General features: G+C 53.3%; 6 protein-coding genes across 6 annotated transcripts; 3 read left to right on the plus strand and 3 right to left on the minus strand.

Annotated features, from left to right (window-relative positions):
• On the minus strand, positions 1 to 1,422 carry B0H65DRAFT_481951 (ribosomal protein L35A). Its single transcript, XM_062827651.1, has 5 exons — positions 963 to 1,422; positions 810 to 819; positions 543 to 638; positions 386 to 486; positions 1 to 322 (listed from the first exon to the last, which is right to left on the minus strand). The coding sequence occupies exons 1-5, from the start codon at positions 985 to 987 to the stop codon at positions 225 to 227; spliced, it is 330 nt and encodes a 109-aa protein (XP_062676424.1). The 5' UTR covers positions 988 to 1,422; the 3' UTR covers positions 1 to 224.
• A 160-nt stretch (positions 1,423 to 1,582) lies between these two features.
• B0H65DRAFT_447133 (uncharacterized protein) lies at positions 1,583 to 3,144 on the minus strand (the record flags this gene model as incomplete). The annotated part of the gene is made up of 4 exons (XM_062825849.1): positions 1,583 to 1,668; positions 2,299 to 2,349; positions 2,415 to 2,486; positions 2,910 to 3,144. The coding sequence occupies 4 exons, from the start codon at positions 3,142 to 3,144 to the stop codon at positions 1,583 to 1,585; spliced, it is 444 nt and encodes a 147-aa protein (XP_062676425.1).
• Positions 3,145 to 3,720: 576 nt separating this feature from the next.
• On the plus strand, positions 3,721 to 6,487 carry B0H65DRAFT_481955 (glucose-6-phosphate 1-dehydrogenase). Its single transcript, XM_062827652.1, has 7 exons — positions 3,721 to 4,174; positions 4,293 to 4,365; positions 4,424 to 4,444; positions 4,527 to 4,672; positions 4,776 to 4,845; positions 4,902 to 5,841; positions 5,897 to 6,487. The coding sequence occupies exons 1-7, from the start codon at positions 4,152 to 4,154 to the stop codon at positions 6,013 to 6,015; spliced, it is 1,392 nt and encodes a 463-aa protein (XP_062676426.1). The 5' UTR covers positions 3,721 to 4,151; the 3' UTR covers positions 6,016 to 6,487.
• Positions 6,488 to 7,945: 1,458 nt separating this feature from the next.
• B0H65DRAFT_512988 (mediator of RNA polymerase II transcription subunit 14) lies at positions 7,946 to 11,726 on the plus strand (the record flags this gene model as incomplete). Its single annotated transcript, XM_062828625.1, is given in 18 exon segments — positions 7,946 to 8,506; positions 8,595 to 8,921; positions 8,933 to 9,190; positions 9,223 to 9,599; positions 9,664 to 9,777; positions 9,836 to 10,022; positions 10,051 to 10,217; positions 10,276 to 10,457; positions 10,481 to 10,599; positions 10,645 to 10,718; positions 10,756 to 10,906; positions 10,927 to 11,072; positions 11,082 to 11,151; positions 11,179 to 11,196; positions 11,218 to 11,337; positions 11,350 to 11,358; positions 11,368 to 11,646; positions 11,661 to 11,726. Coding segments are annotated over 18 exon segments (3,225 nt in total).
• A 1,188-nt stretch (positions 11,727 to 12,914) lies between these two features.
• On the minus strand, positions 12,915 to 17,748 carry B0H65DRAFT_512989 (uncharacterized protein; the record flags this gene model as incomplete). Its single annotated transcript, XM_062828626.1, has 7 exons — positions 12,915 to 13,379; positions 13,435 to 13,725; positions 13,864 to 14,529; positions 14,624 to 15,130; positions 15,672 to 15,708; positions 16,127 to 17,299; positions 17,357 to 17,748. 7 exons carry the CDS (start codon positions 17,746 to 17,748, stop codon positions 12,915 to 12,917), a joined length of 3,531 nt encoding a protein of 1,176 aa, XP_062676428.1.
• A 2,045-nt stretch (positions 17,749 to 19,793) lies between these two features.
• B0H65DRAFT_437482 (uncharacterized protein) lies at positions 19,794 to 19,943 on the plus strand (the record flags this gene model as incomplete). The annotated part of the gene is made up of 1 exon (XM_062825314.1): positions 19,794 to 19,943. A coding segment is annotated over one exon (150 nt), but the record flags the coding sequence as incomplete, so codon positions are not given.
• Between the last annotated feature and the right edge of the window lie 241 nt (positions 19,944 to 20,184).

Genomic DNA, 20,184 nt, shown 5'->3' on the forward strand with positions numbered 1-20,184 from the left:
CCATTGCGCCGTTTCATGAACCACTCCCGTTGATGAAGCATTCGTCTCGCACCCAGCAGTAAACTGCGGGATCCTCAATCGCAATTGTTTGGCATGTCTCTTGTTGGTAATGCCTTTGATTTTGTATGCTAGAAGCAAGGCCCGTTTGCCGACCCTTGCTAATCCCTGATGCACCGAAATCATAAACCACCTTTACCACCCAACTCCGGCCTGACCCGTTCCCTTTAGATAGACGAGGGGTAGAGCATGATGCGGACGGAGGCACCGAAGGACCTGGCGGGGAGGGGAGTGGCGAACTTGGCGCGGACAACGCCGGAGTTGCCTGTGAAGTCACAAGTCAACATTCATCGTTCTACCCAGAACCTCGGGGAATGGGGATAATTACCGTGAGGCCTGGTGACCTTGCCCCAGATCACGCGGATCTTGGTGCCGCGAACCTCCTTCTGGCCGCGGTAGACATAGGCGACGCGCTTGCCAAGGTAGAAGCTGTATCCCCTGTCAATATCCATCATCGTGGTGTTCGGAACAAGTTTACCACGTACTTGGCAGCAGCAGTGTCATCAACACCCTCGATCTTGACCAAGCTGGTCTTGGGGTGGGTGGTGTGACGGCCACGCTGATAGCTCAGGTGGCGACCCCTATGCGATTCCTCTCGTCAGTCCGTGCTCGGTACGTCGTCGTTTCTGGCCTCGTCGTTTCCGAAATAACCAAGTTCCCAGCAACTGTCGTCTTCGGGGGATCGTTTCGTAGCGGCGCAGCAATCGCAGACTCGTTCGCATCGTCGATTCCTTTCGGGGGTGGCTACTCACTTGACATATACTGCAACAAACAGGGTCAGCAATGTCCAAACTTGCAAAACAGACACAAAGAACCATATACACGGGTTTCGCGACGCCGATGACTTCAAGGCGACGACGACAACACCGGCAATGTTCTTTGCGCAGGTGGTTTGGGAGTCTCACATCTGTGGCCGGCTTCGGTAGGCATCTTGACTGGCGATATGTTCCGCTTGATCAAAATTTCCCTGCCACGATAAAAGGGAACTCAGCAAGGAGTCTTGTATGAAGACAATTGCTGATCCGGAGTCCTGCGTTGGGCGACGTGTTGTGGCTCTGCACTTCGACGGCTCCTGGTAATTCGAAAATTGCCTGGTGGGAATTTGGTAGGGTTTGTGGTGCTTGGGACGGTTCGGAGTTTCTCGCCTTCCGAAAAGTGTGCGCCGCGCGAATGAGAGCCCAGGAGCGCGTCCTGCCAGCAGGGTCAGATGTGGCTGAGGTTCGTGCCCCAGCCACATTACATGACCCCTGTAAAGTTGTGCATGTTCCGATAACGCATGACACCCATCGGTCCTTATCTGTATCGTTATCTTAGCTTCTCCGCGATCCATGATGCAATCGATGGTTTTTTCTGTTCCCCTTCGGCTTTGCCCCTCACTGGCATCGTCGACGGCTCCCGAGCCCGGGCAAGCTCCCGAACTGAGTGACCCCCACATCCACACTCAACCTCAACTTCCACGACCTTGAGATGAGATGAGGAATGCTCCCGGCATCAGCCTGCAACACCAACGAATACCGGAATGATCTTAGATTCTCAGATGGCCTCTGTCCTTGTCATCCATACTCGTAAAGTTTTCGGTATTCTTAACGTTGGGGAGAGCAGGCGAACTGCCTGCGAAATATATCCAGTAAGCTCAGAACAAAAGAGTCTTTCGGGCCTGTTTCCGCAGCTAACCTAGGTAGTAAACCGGGGCGTGCACACTCCACTCGGTGTGTGCTATTGTTTATATCCGAAGCTGCAGATGTCTTTCTGCTCATTTTTACCGGCAAAGACTCAATGACAGTACCATGTCATCCAGGCAAAACACCATGGTCTAGAGGGCTTTTCGGCACAATGCGTTTCCGTTGACTCTGACCTCTTGAGTGGCAGTAGATGCCCCCCATACCTACGCATGGGAATCCTGTTATCTTCCGCTAGAGCTCGAGAGTCGTACATCTACGGTATTAGACTGTCCCATATGATGCGGGTTGACACGGCGCCTTTCAAGAGTGCGCGTGGCGTAAGACCGGCGGTTGACTTCGAATCCCGTCTTGGAAGCTGAAGCGACTTGAACTATACTTTGGCAATTTCGTCTCGGCGAACTGCAAGGAGCTGGCAGATTTGTTTCTTCACATCGGCGAAGGGAAGCTTTCTCCGTAGTTACCTGCTTTCACCCTTCCCCGACGAAGTTTGAATGGTTTGTCGGACGTACCTGTCTTACTGTTAACCCGGTGGCATTTCAGCAGGGAAGCAACATATTACTTCTTCCTGTAACGGCGCCTTCTGACTGTGAACGGATATCGGAACAATAATCTGCAGAGGAGCAAAGCGAAATCTCTAGCCCATGCAACATAGTCCGGTGCTTGCGGTATATTTACCTTTACCCCCGACCGACCCTGAAGAACGCATGGGTCGTTCAAAGTCTACAGGCTCACGGTTGACAAATTGAGCTATGGAGCCATCCGTACCTCTACGGTCCTGAACACGGATTCAAGTAACTTTTCCGCACCCCCCCACCATTCCCAACAGAAGCAGAAAGGGATCCATCCATGCAATTTGAACTTCTCCGAGCTCCAAATTTATCAGGCACTCGTCTAGTAATTATGTAACTGTGCTCTTGAGACCCGAAACGTTTACTTGCTCTATCCAGACTTTGAGGCCTGAAACCCATCGTCGACCGAGGACCAGATTAGCTCAGGTACTTATTATGACCGTATCCACTCGTTCTATACTGTCAAAAATTGTCCAGGGGCAACCCTGTTACTACGGCGCAAGATCGGAGCGCAAGCTGTCACTGTCTGGACTTTCTACCGGCGGGAGTCATTTGGTCGAAGTCGAGGAACCATTTGACGGCACCCGCTTCGGATCCATACCCTGGCTCTCGGTTCCATCGCCAGAGGCTACGCAGAGACGGCTTCCATAACGCTGGGGTCCGGATAATGTTAAGACATCTATCAGCCGGAGATCGGTGGAACCATGACATCTATAAGGCAAGTACGGGACGGGACCGACGTCCAGCTTCGTGAGGTTACCAACACCAGCCAAACTGACAAAGTCTGAGCCAACCTGCACTGCTCCCGTCCTGGAACATGGAATGGATGTAAGCATTCAGGGTATCACTGAATCTGATTTGGGGGGGGGGGGGGGGGGGGGGGGGGGGGGGGGGGGGGGGGGGGGGGGGGGGGGGGGGGGGGGGGGGGGGGGGGGGGGGGGGGGGGGGGGGGGGGGGGGGGGGGGGGGGGGGGGGGGGGGGGGGGGGGGGGGGGGGGGGGGGGGGGGGGGGGGGGGGGGGGGGGGGGGGGGGGGGGGGGGGGGGGGGGGGGGGGGGGGGGGGGGGGGGGGGGGGGGGGGGGGGGGGGGGGGGGGGGGGGGGGGGGGGGGGGGGGGGGGGGGGGGGGGGGGGGGGGGGGGGGGGGGGGGGGGGGGGGGGGGGGGGGGGGGGGGGGGGGGGGGGGGGGGGGGGGGGGGGAAGCCAATCTAAGCAGCCCTTTGTTTGATGCGATTCCGGAGGAGGAATATGGCATCTATCATGCATTAGGTAACATGAACGGGACAAGATTTCCATCCGGAAAGGCCGGCGGGGTTTGGGGGTTGGTCAAAAGAAGCAAAGCTCTCTTGTTAAAGCTGTTATCAGATGGGGCCCAAGCTTTGGAGGCGGCTTGGCACCGTTCACTCGGTTGTTCCCCTTCATGAGCGTGATGAGGTAAGTGGTACGTACCAGGGTACGCACCTAGCGCGCGGTGCGGGGCCGTGAGTAAGCTTGCCCTCGTGGGCCGTGGCCCATCAACTAGACTGACTGCAGCAGCAGCAGCTCTAGTTCGAGGGTCGCAGGCAGTCTGCGCATCATTCGCTCCCAGGTGCCCTGGACCAGCCAGGTTCCAGGTTGAGGGAGGTTTCACCCAAAACGCCGTAGCTGAGAAATACACATTCACTTTTAACCCCGAAACCTGACCAAGCTTGCCCACTCTGTCCCAATACTTTCTTCAACCCCCATCGGGCAACAACGCAATCCTCTTCTTCCACTTTTCTCGTCGCCCTCACAGTCTCTTTTTTTCCTCGCTCAACCACCAACGCGACGAACTTGGAATATCGATTCACACAAGCCGACCGCTACGATGGCATCTGATCACCATGGAGCGTGAGTGCCCCTCACCCCGCCAATATCAGTCATTGCGTGGTGGAGCTCAACAGCTTTTTCAGTCTATGGTTGATTGTTGGTGATTTAGAAGCGCTTGCTAACAAACATGGCGTTGCAGTGCGGTAGAGCTCAAGGACAACACCGTCATTGTTGTCCTTGGTGCCTCTGGCGATCTCGCTAAGAAGAAGACCGTGAGTTACTGCTTACCATTGGGCTACTTCATATGGCAATCGACTGACGTGCAACTAGTATCCTGCGCTCTTCGGACTGGTGTGTATGCCCTCTTCTGGGTCGCCTCCGATTAGGGAGCTAACGTTATTCCTGTAGTACCGCAACCAGTTTTTTGCCCAAGGACATCCGGATCGTGGGTTATGCCAGAACCAAAATGGACCACGACGAGTACATCCGCCGCATCAAGTCGTATATCAAGACCCCAACGAAGGAAAGCGAGCAGCAGCTTGAGGAGTTCTGCTCCATCTGCACATACGTTTCCGGCCAGTATGATCGCGACGACTCCTTTATGCAGCTCAACAAACATTTGGGGAACTCGAGCAAGGAAGGAAAGAGAACCACAGACTCTTCTACATGGCTCTGCCCCCAGCGTTTTCACCATTGTTTCACAGCATCTCAAGAGGTGCTGCTACCCCTCCAGGGGCGTTGCGCGTGTTATTGTAAGTCACTTGTCTTTTCGTTGTACCTCAGCCCTTGTCTGACACTGCAACAATAGGTCGAGAAACCCTTTGGCAAGGACTTGGCAAGCTCTCGAGAACTGCAAAAGTCTCTTGAGCCTGACTGGAGGGAAGAAGAGCTCTTCCGTATCGACCATTATCTCGGCAAGGAGATGGTGGAACATTCTTATTCTGCGTTTCGGCAACTCCTTCCTGGGCGCTACCTGGAACAGGCATCACATCGACAACGTCCCAGATTACATTCAAGGAACCTTTCGGCACCGAGGGTCGTGGTGGTTACTTCGACGAGTTCGGCATCATCCGCGATGTCATGCAGAACCATTTGTTGCAGGTTCTTACGCTGCTTGCCATGGAGCGCCCCATCTCTTTCTCCCGCTGAAGATATCCGTGATGAGAAGGTGCGGGTCCTCCGCGCCATTCCGGCAATCGAGCCCAAGAACGTCATCATCGGCCAGTACGGAAGGTCGCTTGACGGAAGCAAGCCTGCTTACAAGGAAGACGATACTGTCCCCAAGGATTCCCGTTGCCCCACTTTCTGTGCGCTAGTTGCGTACATCAAGAACGAGCGTTGGGATGGTGTACCCTTCATCATGAAGGCAGGCAAGGCCTTGAACGAGCAGAAGACCGAGATCCGCGTGCAGTTCAAGGACGTCACATCGGGCATTTTCAAGGACATTCCTCGCAACGAACTCGTCATGCGCATTCAGCCCAACGAAAGTGTCTACATCAAGATGAACTCTAAGCTTCCCGGCCTGAGCATGCAGACCGTTGTCACCGAGCTTGACCTCACCTACAGGAGACGCTTCTCCGACCTCAAGATTCCCGAGGCCTACGAGTCCCTTATTCTCGACTGCTTGAAGGGCGACCATTCCAACTTTGTCCGTGATGATGAGCTCGATGCCAGCTGGAGAATCTTTACCCCTCTGCTTCACTATCTCGATGATAATAAGGAAATCATCCCGATGGAGTATCCTTATGGTACGTGATCACCAAGATGTTCTATGGAATGACATTCAGTACTAACATTGTCTAGGTTCTCGCGGCCCGGCTGTTCTGGATGACTTTACGGCCTCGTACGGCTACAAATTCAGCGATGCTGCGGGCTACCAGTGGCCCACAACCTCCGCCATGGGGTCGGGCATGAAGCTGTAGATTCGCAACGTCCTCACTATCCTCCCTTCGCTCCGGATGATGGATATGCTTTGGTACACGTGGTTCAATCTGCGTCATGAGTTGGCAAAGGAAGCAGTTGTATCACGTCATGAGCAGAAACGTTGGGACTAGATCTTGCTTCCATTTCCCCTGGGGGTTTTCTGCGTTTTCTTTTTATGTGATGCTGGGAAAAGCATTAAAGCAATTTCATGAGAGTCAAAAGAGGCATGTATGGGTTTATAGGTAACAGCGGGCATGGCTGTTGTTATGTCCTTCACGATCCGGAGAGAACAATTTATGATGAGGTTCCTTTCTTACTATAGGTGTTGGGGATACAGGTAGTGACTCGCTCTTGTGCCTGGGGATGGTTGAAGACGTGAAGGGATGTCTTATCTCATACTGAGGCCGAATTTGAGTAGCCAAGTAGTTAGAGAAAGCTTCTTACCTTAATGGCCAGTACATTCATATTGAGCGTTGCCGCATTGTGCACTTTACGGTAACCATTGATCAGTCCTACGTATAGGTATGATACCCTAAAGTTGCTGTATCAAATTGCCAGCCGAACCAAAGCACAGGCCTGTAACGTCACGGGTGGATAGGTACGGTACCAGTCCGAAGTTTGATTACGTACTGCAGTATTTACCATGCAATACACAGAGCGTATCGTAACATATATCGTAAGGTAGTAACCATGTTTCTGGGCAGAGACACAAGGGCTTTTAGGTCGTACCTTTAACTGTGAGTTGAAATATCGATTTTACGTCATGTGTAATCGATAACTGGATAAGATAGCAAAATACGAGTATTTTCCATTAACAGCTGAGTATCTTAATGCGACGTTGGATTCACCAAATTTTCAAACTTTCAATAGGCGTGGTCAGCCTTGCGGCCGTCTCTCTTGTGTTGGTTGAAAGATCCACAGTGGCACCTACCTCTAGGTACTGGTAGGTACTTCCTTGGCTGGCTGCGCAATGGGTACTGCACCGGGCGAGAAGTGACCCCAGCCTCACTGGAGAAGGGCATACCGTGGATGGGTCTTCTTCCTCCCTGGGCGCCCACCCGTCGCAGACTGCCCGACAGGGAGGGCATTTGTCACTGGTGCGACGAACCTTTCAAAGGCACCAGACAAGTGATCCACGCGCACGCGCATTTCGACTTCCACTTGATCACCTGTCGCTTTTCCCTTGACCTCCGTTTCTAGCGTAAAATTCGATTTTGTGACCGACTCGGGCAGGCGTCCCATTCCAGGCTCTCACCTACCGCCTTCCTCGCTCTACGAACCAGCGCGTGTTGTATTTTCGATCGCCTTCCACTTTTGCGCACCTCCACTGCCGGGCAAATCTGAAACCCGCTGGCGACTTTCACTTTGACATCAACTACGATCCGACACGGCGCCCTACTTTCGCCCACCAACGCAACTTTTTCAATCAACTCGCCACCCGAAGTGATGGGAAATCGTGCTGTCTGCGCCAATCTCAACGTCTGAGCCGTGGTTTGATGCGCGCTCCCCGGGGCCTCCTTGACGAAGAAATTCCCCAGCGGATGTTCTTACCGTTCGCCTTCTCTCGCCTTCGCTACAACTTGGACATCAACAACACGTCCCTGGTAACGACCGTCACACGACCGACGATATCCCGATATCTCGCGACACGCTTCCGATCTTGCGTGGTATTTGCCGAAGCTGTTACACTTTGACGACCGATTCCCGTCTTCACGACTGCATTTCTAGAGATTATTTCAGCAACACACGACACTGGGGACGCTCTTTGGGCGAGCGTTGTTCGCGCGGCAGTAAGGCACGCGCAGGATGGAAAACGGACATATGAACGGAGTGCGCACCCATCACGACAGGAATTCGTGGACGAACGGCGTCAATGGAGGCGTGGCCAAGCGGGAGGGCTCGCCAGATAAGGGTAAAGCTCTCGCAAACATGTCGGGCTCCTCAGCCATGACGAACGGCGGAGGTGCCTCCTTCATGGATGTGGACAGCCAGCCGCCTGGCGGCTCTAAATTCACCGATCTGCCAGACGAGATCCAACACATCACCGCGGATATTATGCCTCTAAGCCTACTCCTGACTAGATTGTCACAATGGACTCACACGAAGTTGCAAGACGAGATCGCATACCTTGCCTCCAAACCCTTACCACAAGCCGTCCTGAATGGCAACACCAACCACCAATCCGCGGATAATCACGACACCTCGCAGGAGAGTCTTGAAAAGAAGGTTCATCTCCTCAACTTCCTGCAGGATATGCATTCAAAATGGGTCAAGACCCTTGTCATCACCGAATGGAGCAAAAAGGCAGCTCAGGTTGGAGCCCTGATTGACATCAGGGTACATATGTTGACCAAACAGGCTCACTACCAAGAACTCTTCTGGGAGTTGATCAGGATGAAGCAGGATCTTCACTGGGCGAAAGTGCCGGGCCCAGATCTGAAGACGGCTCTGGAAGTTCTGACAACTGGTCAAGCGTCCTGGATGCCCGAGGTAAGTCGATGGTCCAGATTATGCTCTGTGGCTTGGTGTTCTGACAACGTTAGTTGGGATATATCGAGCCCCCCCTATAACGTGGGAGGAGAAAGAAGCGTTTATCGACAACATCAATACCATGCTAAGCGTACGACTCACCTTCGACGAACACGAAAAGATCCCGGCTGCTTTCCGTGACTATAACATCTCGAACGGAAGGGTCACGTTCAAAGTGAAGGGAGAGTTTGAAGTCGACCTGACGATTGGTGATGAGGACTTTGAGCAGCAATTCTGGTTCATCGACTTCCGCTTTCTTTTCACCCCTGCTCCAGCAGAGCTGTCGCATGGTGTGCGCACTTTCCTCGAGAACAAAGTCAACACAATCCTGGGCGATCAGGGCTTGGCTGGGTGCTATAACTATCTTCATGAGTTCGTTTAACTCAGAAGATTGTTGAGTTCCGTCGTCAGGCAACGGAACTGGCAATGGGCAGGTGGGTTGATACCCTGAAGGTCGAGAAACTCAACCGTGCCATGTCTATCCAGTACTGGCTCAAGCCTCCGCACGGTCTGGAGGGCCCTTCTTCACAAACTGCCAAGAGCTGGGTTTTGCTAGGGGTATGGAGCGGAAAGGGCGTCGAAGGAGACCTTGATTCGAAGCCTTCAAGTTACATCAGCCTACGTTGGTTCCGCGACAACAAGGAGGTCAAGGATTTCGACATACCCTAAATGTTGAGACTATTTCTGCGGAAAAGCTCCTGACGGCGGTTATTGCAAGTCACGTTGAATACATACTCACATCGATATCTAGCAAGCTTCTCAGCAAACCTCGGTTTGCACAGAAGCATGCAAGACTTGACTTGGAGATTTCAAAGGAGGAGCCGCAGAATTCTTCTTTGGCCGTACAACTATTCGACAATGACAAGGCTGTCATCAAGATCGAACCACTGACGGGCTTTTTTACACTGTTCCCGCGGTCCCCGGTCTTCTTGAAGGGACAAATGAAGCTGAATACCAGTTCCAATGCGGCGGAAGAAGGCGCAAACCTTATGGAGCAACTAAGATTTGACCATACAGTCAAGGATCTCAACAGCCGTGTAAGGAGTATAGGCTGGTTGTTTGCCGTCCGCCAATTACCCAGGAAGAGACCAAGGCTATCGTCTACTCGGATGCTTCAGGATCTCGGAAGCTTTCAAGGCAGTTTGGCTCAGAAAGGCAAATTGGATGACACGACAATGGTTCGTCATGATGAGCATGATTCTTGGTGGTGACCAATGGTGGCTAGTTGACCTGTGAGTATAATCCTGATCAGATAAGCTTGGAGATTGATGATGTGCTAACTCTGAATAGCTCACCACCAAGCCTAACTTCCCCCGCCGGCCGCCTGAGGCTGTTCACCAAAATGCCCATGACGTCCAACCAACTAACGTTGTCGGACACCTTCTTCCGAAATTTGTCGGTCTACGCCGCTGGCATGATTTCACATATCACCGATCTTCGCAAGCTACATACCCTCAAAAATCACACCGGCACTCGAGTTGCCAAACCACAGCCTACCGCCCCAGGTTAGGCTGCCTACGATTTATGTGCGGCTATCGGAATGCTTCAACAAACGTCCTGGATCCAGCAGTCGTACCTTGACGTGGGCAAAGGCTCGTACCCATCATCTTCAAGAGTCCGGACTCACACAGGTGACCCAAGAGGGCCCAGCAGATGCCACACAGCCGCTCAGGTCCGGCGCGATACGCCAGCTAAGATCCGAGCGGAGGCTAGATTACCGTGATCGACAGGAACAAGTTCAAATCTCTGCGCGGAAATGTAGACCACGATGTGGTGTACAACCATCGTACCGGCCAGTTCTCGCTTAAGCTGCGAGCGGATATGGGTACTCCCGTAGTCGATTTTGCTCGCCGATCGCGTACAGGCCCTGGAACGCTTGATGGAGTTGTTGTTGAGGCCATAAGACTGGCTGGTAGCAAACGCCATTCCTCAAAGTGTTGCGCTCCGCGAGGGTTGTTTTCACCTACAGCAACGACCCAGCAGAACCTGTTTCCGGTCCATCACAGGGTCCTCGTGCATGGAGCGTACACCTAGACCTCCCCAAAGATGCCAAGGTTATCCTTACTCTCGAAAAGGGAACCCTCATATGCTCGCGCTAGATATGTTGCAAGAAATGGCCCAGTCCTACCAAGACCGAGCTTCTAACCGTCTACCTTCCATTCTCTCTGCCGCTGTATAGGGTGTGGACAGAATCGAGGATGAGTGGAAAGCATTGCGGCGAAGAACGCAGGCAATGTGGCGATCGTGGTAAAAGCGGCAGAGTGGGTAACGATTAGGTTCTCGCTCTCTGCTCCGACTACTCGGCGACTGTTGTGCCTTGATATCAGGACCATGGGCCGCAAAGGTAGACTGTTGTGGCACGTCAAGCGTACTGATGAAAGGGGCACGAACGACCTCTTAACGCCCCGCAGGATGAGTTTGATACCTCCCTCCAGCGGTCGGTATGGCACGCTCATGGCGATGGAAGGAAAAGCTTCGGTACCAGCGCCGCTGCTGACCCAAAGATCGGCATTGAAACGCTGTTATGGTCTATCAGCGAGTCAGTGAAATCGCTGGTCGGTACACTTCCCCCACCGCCCATCACCGCTCCCCATCAAGGAGGCGCAGTACAGGATCTTAAACAAGGACACCAGCAAACACCCCAGGAGCTAGTAGCTGCACAAGCTGCACAGGGAATGCCCCCGCAACGACCGAAGCAGCAACCACCTCCACCATCCCAACCACAACAGCAGCACCGGCCCGTTAACCAACCGCAAGCCCAGCCTCAGCCTCAGGCCCAGCCCCATACTCAGGTCCAACTCCAGCAGGCTCAGGTTGCTCAGCTCCAAGCTCAGCGCCAGGCACAAGCCCGCGCCAACAACAACAGATTCGTCAACCGCGCGCATCCCGGCCAGCCACCACAACAGCGGCAGCCTGGCCCTCAAACCCAGGCACAACAGCAGCAACAGCAGCAACAGCGGTACCAGATCCAGCAACAAGCACAAGCGATGCAGCGAATGCAGCAACAGCAACAACAGCAGGCCGCCCAACAACATGCCCAACAGCAAGGCCAGGCCCAACAAGGCCAAAGACCCGTTCACGGCCAAGGAGGTCCTCAGGGCGTGCCGCAGGACAGCCGGGTCAAGGTGGTGCTGGTGGTGGTATGGGTGGGAAGAATGCCCCTGTGGTAGTTATCGACTAAGGAAAAGACGTATAACTACTCGGCGTTTCAAGCAAAGAATAAGAAGGAAATCCGGATGGTGAGGTGGATGGGATGTACATAAGTCGTAGTGTAGTAGTGTTGTTATCGGGCATTTATGGAGCGAGGCCACAAAAAAAAAAGAAAGCGGATTCTAAGTTCTAACTGGTATTGACTGATCCTTTATTTTTAACTACACATCCGGAAAAGGGGAAAGGAAAAAGGGAGGAAGGAAGGAGTTGGGAGCTTATTAGGAAGATTTCCCTTCTATTACATACTTGCTCTAGGAGAGGGGAGGAGGTGATGTTAGCTGAAGAGAGAGAGAGGTTCAAAAGGAATAAAATAAAAAACATGGCGAGCTTGGGGGGAAGAGATTAGTGGCCAGCCAATATGAAAATCCTAAATATCCTTATCAAACCGTTGGTGGTTACACCTCTATCATACATACGCAAGTGCGTTAGACCTGACGGTCTGTAATACGATCACAGAAATAGAGGCATACCGACGGCGTTAACGGGTTTGATGCTGGGAGTTAACTGACTGGTAGAAAAGTGAATGGCGTGGGGTGTGGAATACGCTGCTGGATAGTTGACACCAACAGAAAAAACAAAACACAATAGGAAGAAGTCTACTTTGAAAGACAATAGATAAGTTGACTAGCGAGTCCACTCCCACTTTGAATTTCCTGAGCTTTTTGCATGACTTGCTAGGACTGGTCCATAGGCAGGAATGTATGTGTACACGGGTTTTGCTGTGTCAAAGTCATTCCATTCCCTCCGAGTGATCACGAGTTCAAAATAGACTCGAGGATGGATCACTATAATCGTGGGTGTGAGTGAGGACTGGTCGTAGAGTTGAGGTTACTTAACGCGCGAATACGAGAACTAACATCCACCGGGTCTTTAGGCAATAACGCAGAACATTTGACTAGGTAGCAATTCAAAATATTAGAGTCGAGAACATGGGACCTCCATACTGACCCTTTCCATAGTACATACACCGTTTCTGGCCCAGTTTCGGTTGAATACTCATCCCTCCACGGGTAAGTAGGGTAGGGTAGGGTAGCTTATTCCCTATATCTCTATTTATCTGTAATGTACACACTGACTATTCTATTCATTTGTCAGATTTTCTATCCATTTTCCATCGCGTTGCCGGTCCGGTCATGTCCTCCTTCCTACAGCGGCAGACCTAACGATCCCTTTCCTCTTCATAGTATTCCGAAAGGGGAGTGTTCCCAAACCTCAACGGGAACACTTCCTTGTCCCCCTTCTCCGCCTGCTTCCAAGACTCCGACATCGGTCTGGTAAATCGCTGCAGGCCCGTCTTCCCAACCGTCTCTCCGGTATATTTGCCCCAGAACCCGCCCGTTATCTCGAACGCAATGTCCGCAGCGCCGCGCAGCGCGCTGTTGATGCCGGGCGTCTGGTACGAGCCGCCCACCACGGCCAGGTTGCCCTTGAAGGCCCGCAGCAGCTCGTGGTGCGCGTTCACCATGCGCTCGCGGTGGCCGACCGTGTGCTGCGGGATGCAGTTGTGGCAGAGCTTGGTGGTGGCCACGGCGCCGGCCGCGTCGTCCTCGGGGATCTGCAGGTGGCGCTCCACCGCGGCCTTGGCCATGGCGATGCACTTGTTCTCGTCGTACATGTAGGAGGGCTCGGCGTCCCAGTAGTGGCCGCCCATCATGACGGTGGAACTTGGTGCCGGGGACGGTGTCGCCGCCGTAGTTGCGGCCGCGGTGCTCACGGTCCGAGTCGAAGAGCACGCCGAGGACACCCTCCTCGTTGTGGGGCGTGGTCGAGGGGATAAGATAGCCGATACCATTGAATGGTGCGTTGAGGTTGGGGGTTGGGTACCAGATGTTGACGACTCGGATCGTGACGGCGGTCGAGCGGGCTAGGGAGGGGAGCTTGTTGACGGTGAGCCCGGCTAGTGTCTTTGCGTAGATTGTTGACACGACTTTGTCGTATAGGACGTTTTGAACAGTTTTGGTGGATTTGATCTGGCGTGAAGAGTTAGTAAATGATATCGCAAAATTACCGGCTGATAATCAGCCTGGTCGATGCTGGCGAAGCAGCAGAAGCTTTTGTCCCAAAAAAAAAAAAAAAAAAAAAAAAAAAAAAAAAAAAAAAAAACCTACCGCTATCCTTTCTGACGGGTGAAGAGAGATAGATTGCACAGGATCGTTGAGCTTGAAAGTGACCCCTGTATGCTTCAAGAACCGTATGAGCGCGTCCGTCAGGGTGCTAAAGCCCTTCTTGAACCAGATATATTCAGAGCTCTCTCCCTTGGCCATGAAAATGCGGAGCATATGGCTGACGTTGGTATGGTACCTTAACATCCTTTCCATCAACTCTATATCCTCCCTTGGATACCAGATTTTACCCTTTTCGGGGCTCGGTAATGTCGTCTTGGAGAACAGGCCGCTCTGCATACTGAGATTCCATATATCGCCGCCCCATACGCCGTGCATCAAAGCGCCGAGGGTGTTGTCGATCAGCTCACGATTTCCCGTAGCGCGCCCGAAGAACTCGCCGACCGATAGATCTTCTCCGTCTTTGAGCGTCAATTTGCGCCCGCCCCTGAAAAAGTATTTCATAGCGGCCGGAACTGCACCCTTAAAAATGGGCTCTTTTAAGAGTGTTTCCACCGTTTTAAGGATTGAATCTGCAGAATCGAGGGGTCGATTCTGGTCAAAGATGGGCTGCGGCATGGCGACAAGATGATCGGGGTAATAGATGTAGTTGCCCAAAGGCTCGTCTTTGCTCCTAACTTGAAGTTCGTTTTCCAGCTCGAGTGCGCTCACCTAATGGCAGACAAAATCAAAGCAGGTTAGCCAGGACAGTCCAACCCAGGGAGCTACCGAGTACCTACCGGCGTCCCGCAGAGGCTGTACATACTAACTTCCAGAAGACCAAATCATCGTACCTGGCCTTGTCGTTCATGGTCTTGAGCATGCGGCCACCGCGCTGGAACAGGACCTTGCCGGTTTCGCCTGACGGGGTTTTGACCGTGACCTCCTCTGTGTCAATCCATCCGCCGAGCCTGTTAGACGCCTCATAGACCGTGATGCGTGCATCGGGGTTGTAGATGTGAGTGAAGAAGGCCGTGGCCAAGCCGGTCAGACCACCTCCCAGGATCGCGATATCCCTCGGGACCTCTGTTGTTGGCGTCGTTACCGACGTCGAGTAGGATCGGGTCTTGCCGGTGGCGGCGAGGGCGGAGGAGGTTGCATTGTGCCTCTTGCTGGTGGTTACGGCGGAGCCAAAAGCACAAGTGCTCGCGAGCCGTGAAGGCGATAGGGTTGCTGGTTGCGCCCACTTGCTGCTGACGCAACGTCGCGTGTTGCGCGCCAGACTGCGCTGACTGGTACTGTACATCATGAGAAACTTAAGGCCTTCGTGGTCCTCATCCCGCGCCGTTCAATGGCGCGCCGTGTTGGCCTTGGGTTAGATATGCAGGAGCTTGTTATCGTCGACAAGCGTTCGATGATGTCGCCGGGCCGAAGAGTTGAAATTAGGTTTTTGTTGACGGGAAGAACAAGGGGCCACCATGCATGTGAAGCACAGCATGCAAGGGACCTTGTACTGCTATCCGATCTTGGTGGACTGATCTGCGTGGGTGTCTGTCCGCCCAAGTTCTTGGAACGCACAACTGAATCCCGAGCCTTTAAGAGATTTTGGCAAACAGATTTTACAGAAAGAAAATGATGTTAAAGAAATTGAAACGAAGGTGCGGGGTGGACAGGTCCAGTTACAAGAATCTAAAGAATTGGCTTCCGGCAAGGCCACCCCTCCTCGGCACGCTAACCCGCTCTGAGTGGCCTGACAGGTCGAGCCACGGCAGACCAGGCCGGGGTTGAGCCGTTCCGCCGGTCATGGTGATGCCACCACCACCGTTCCAACTGCCGGGCAAGCCGGTCGTGGCCGGGTCATCACAGGATATCACACGTAGAATCGAGACACACTCACCCATGCAGGAAGTGCTGTAATAAATAAGGTATAATGTTTGTAGCTATTCGCTGAAAACTTTGCAAATGCTGCTACGCTACGGGGACCAATTCCTTTGTTCCCTTCCAGTGCCATAGGTATGCCCTCCTCCAATATAGAACACCCTAGTCAGTATAGTAAACATGTAGACAAAGTCGACGCCTTCCTTGGATTCCAATTGTATGCTAACCCCTTCCTGCCGGAACGCCGCATGGACAGCAATCATGAATAAATCTAAGCATCCAGTCTTTGACCCAGACATCCCAGTGATATAATACAGAACCAAAACACCCTCCTGAGTACCAACCAACTTCTTCTGGTCCAGTTCCCTTCCTGCACAACTGCCACATCTCTCGTAAATGGCATCTGCCTTGAACATTCCCATCTTTTTCCTTGCTTCGCCCCATTACTCACACGACAACCTCAGGCATGTTGGCGTCCGCTTGCTGGTCCTCGGATCCAGGCAAGACTACGTCTTCTGGGGCGTTCTCATCCACAAACTTCCTTTCGCTGACGTGCTGTTGCTCGCCTCCTTCGCCGGCTACCCAGACCTTATCCTGGAATGTACCGCGTTGACCCTCCTCATGCGAGAAAGGGCAGAATCGATTGGTGCACGGGTGAAATTTGCAAGGCGTCTTGACGTGGGTGAACTTGCATCCGGGCACCTTGCATTCGCCGCCGTTTCGGCAGGGGGGCATGCTAGGGTGCTTGAATGGGCAGTGAGGGTTGGTGCAGTTGGGGAAGAACTTGCAGTCCATTTCACTCTGATGCGCCGCCTTGATCGCCGGCGATGGGTGACGGCCGACACACTTCCGGTTCTTGCAAGCCGCTCCGAAGCTGCAGACGTCCTTCACGTCGATTGGGATGTTGGGCGGCGCCGCCGGAGACTGGTGGGCGAACTTGCAATCCCGGTTGGAACAGCGAAGGTTGAATTTGCAGACCGTCTCTTCGGGATTGGGGGGCTCGCGCTTCGGTTGCATCATATCGACATCTTCACCGGCCTGCTGGCCTTGTTGAGCAGCGTCGCCTTGACCGGCATCCGAGCCCTGCGAGTGTTGGTGACCGCCAGGTTGAAATCCTCCACCACGGCGGAAGTTTGGCCGGCTAGTGCGCTCATATAGCGGCCGTCCGTGACCCCGACCATGTCCATGGGGGCCGTGACCGTTGGGAGCAACACCACTTTGTTGCATCATCATCTGCATCTGTTGCAACATGTGCCTTTGCTGCTCCATAATCGCCATGATGTCCGGCTGGCCAAATCCACCCATACCATTCATGCCGTTCATCGGGTTCATCGGGCCCATACCACCAGGGCCGGCAGGGCCGCCCATGTTCGCCAATCCTTGCGCGATGCTGGCGACACGTGTGTTCGTCGTGCGTGGCTGTCTTCCAACGCCCATTCTCGGGCCTGTAGGAGGGCCTCGCGCTATCCTCTCGTTTCCAGACTGGCCGCGAACGCGATGCAGAGCGGCGTTGGGATCGTGAGTCCTGTCCATAGCACGGTTGATCTGGCCCATAATACGCTTTTCCCGTCCACCACGCATGCCGTTGCCGCTTCCGTTCCGCATAGCCTTGGGTCCAGTAGGACTTTGCGATGTTAGCAGGGTACCAGGTCCGGAGAGGGTTGATGAAGATGTGACATACGCGTTAAGCTCATTGCCAGAGCCGTCTGTTGTGACGTCCATGTTGAAGTCGCCCATTGAATTGTCTTGTGCCGTATCCATCGCACCCTGCTCGTCGGCTACGGGTTCAGGCGCGGAGCTGTACTGTGGAATGAGGGCATTTTGTTGCTCAAAGAGCCACTGAGCGAAGTGCAATGCGGTCGGGTCGTCAGGTCCCAGACTGAGAAGGTCGCCAGAAATCTCCGCGGCGACTTCATCCTGTGTTTTGCCGTTGGCCAGCATGAGGACGAGGTACTCGGCCATAGGGGCGGCTTCGGTGGTATTGCCCGCCCAGCCCACCTCAACTATTTTCTCCTGGATGGCATTGTTGAGGGCATCCGCCAGAGGGGTGCCAGTGGTGAGTTCGGTGGCCATGGTTCACGATCGGTGGGGTGGCGTATTGGGACGATGACGAACGAAGGCGCAAGGTCGGGAATAGAAGGGTCGTTTTGGGGTTTGAACGTTCACGACGGGGAGCTGACGACTATAGAAAGCTGGCGAGTTCGTGTCGAGATGGCGGCGGCGAAATCGGTCAGCGGAAGGCCGCAGGCGGTGCAGACCTGTCTTGCTCTGTCAAGAACGCGAAAGTTGAAAGCGACAGTCGGTCGGGGCTCGTGCAGCGGTTCTGTGCAGAGGAAGCCAGGTCGTTATCGAAAAGGTCGTGAGTTGCGCTCAGATACTAACGATACAAACGCTGTCGGGTCGTAAGATGTTAGGTTGAGAGATCGTGTAGGTTGATTTGAAGATGAAGATTTTAAGATTGGAGCTTGATGCCTGGTTCCAAGCCGAGCAGAACTGAACGTGCTTGAGACTTGCTTTGACAACTGTGGCTGGTGTCTGATCAGTAAGGTGCCGCCTGTGGCTTGTCGGTGGCTAGGATGAGTGTAATGGTAATACGTGATTGGTTCAGTTCCTTCACTTCCATTGAAGGAACCGCTTTGTCAAGGAGAATGGAAGGAACTGGGCAACTCCAGTCCGGTCCGCTTCGTTCCGTCACTTTTGACTCGCTTTTAATCAGCAAAGTAGCAATTGGTATCAGCCGGTTGGACGGTGTTTTCTTTTCTTCAACTCCGGAAAATGTCTAAACCGGCTATTGCTATTACATACATTATACATGATACATACCTGCCGTGTTCGGATTCAAGGGTATTGCGGCGTGCGGCTACCAGTACAAGTTCCAGCGCAGGTACTTTAGCACTGAATGCTATCGATTTACAATACCGATACGCTTGGTGATGTTCCCGTCTTGAACAAGAAAAGCCTGTTTGCTAGCAATTACCGCATCAACTCTCGAAATCGAGGTTCGGGTAAAACACTTTTCACGCAGGCATAAGCAGGGTTAAAGGTGTAAAGAAGTAGTGAAGAAGCATGTACATAGGTGACCGACACCTTTAATCCTGCTTGTGCCTGCGTGAAAAGTGTTTACCCGAACCTCGATTTCGAGAGTTGATGCGGTACCCAGTCACTTACCATCATCACTTGATCCCAAGGGTTTTTTTTTTTTTTTGTACGTGCGTGGGATTTCGCATACATACTGCGAACGCACCCTACCCGCCTTTGTTATGAAGTCATTGATCATTTCGGACAATCTGATCGACTTCACCTTGCATGCCCGTACGCGCACATTCGACGTTAGCCGGTTAGTACTATCGCACGGTCCACCTACAACCTAGCCGTGCTAGCTTTCAAAACCTTGCAGCGGGGAAGCACGTCTTCCATGGGTGCAACGTACAACGGTGCTTGCTCGGAGTATTCCCGTCTTCCACTTCCGCAGCATGTTCGCCCGAGGGACGACATCTGTAAATCTCTACAGGAACCAAATATCATATGCCTGGGGAAATACTCACCATTTGACTGGACTAGTAAGATGGACGATGCAGCTTCGAGCCTCGAGCTACCTTGACTCCGATCCCCTCATACTTCCAACTTTCGACACCGTCTACCGCTATATCAGACAAGTTCTACCCAGCTCACAACACTGATAGCCCCGCGTGATTCCCTCTCTCGGTGGACTTTTGACGGGATATCGATGTTGTGGTATTCTGCTAGGTCAAGATGCTTGGCCATAATTTGCGCCGAACCATGGTGGAAACAGCTTGGAAAACTTCGGGCAGCAGAGCAGCAACCGATGCCTTTACTTCCTCTCTTACCTCTACGGATACAGCAAGCATGTTCATCCTCCATCCAGGTCTCAGATCAGCAGGAAGAGAAGAGAGGAAAAGAGAAATGCATCGTGGCTTATTACGGACGAGCGTGTTACAGATCAAGTATGGCAGCTGAGTGGCGCCGAACAACAGGATCCTCCTAACTGCGGTGCAACCACCAAAGATTATTTAGAAAGCACCAGTGCTCGTTGGACAAGACAACCTCGTTCCAGACGCTGCCCCTTGCGGCTTTGCTAATAAGTAAACAGGAGAGAGGACAGTAGCCAACCAACGACCCGGGCCGGCCGCGAGATCTGTCACTACGAGGCAGAGTATGCCGGTATGGCAGAACACCGCCTTAGGCCTACGTTGAGGCTCGAGCTAGAGGTACCAGAAGCACGGAGGAGGTATCGTGAATGTGTGTGATAGGTACGGCCATCAAAGTATCGTGGTCTCCTTCTCGGCTTCTCCAACCCCGAACCCAACCGCAGTTGTGGGCTCCCATCCGAACGCACCTCATGGCGTTCATACGACCATAACATGTCGAGTGCCGCCTCGGGTCAGCATCCGCGGTCATTCGTGGTTAATTGCCCCGCCTCCGACCCAAAGATTCACTGGAGATATGTATCACCGCCAATCCTTTCGTTTAGCGGCCAGCCTATGCCGA

Source organism: Neurospora tetraspora (genome assembly GCF_033439725.1).
Source record: "Neurospora tetraspora strain CBS 560.94 chromosome Unknown B0H65scaffold_15, whole genome shotgun sequence".
Classification (NCBI taxonomy): Eukaryota; Fungi; Ascomycota; class Sordariomycetes; order Sordariales; family Sordariaceae; genus Neurospora; species Neurospora tetraspora.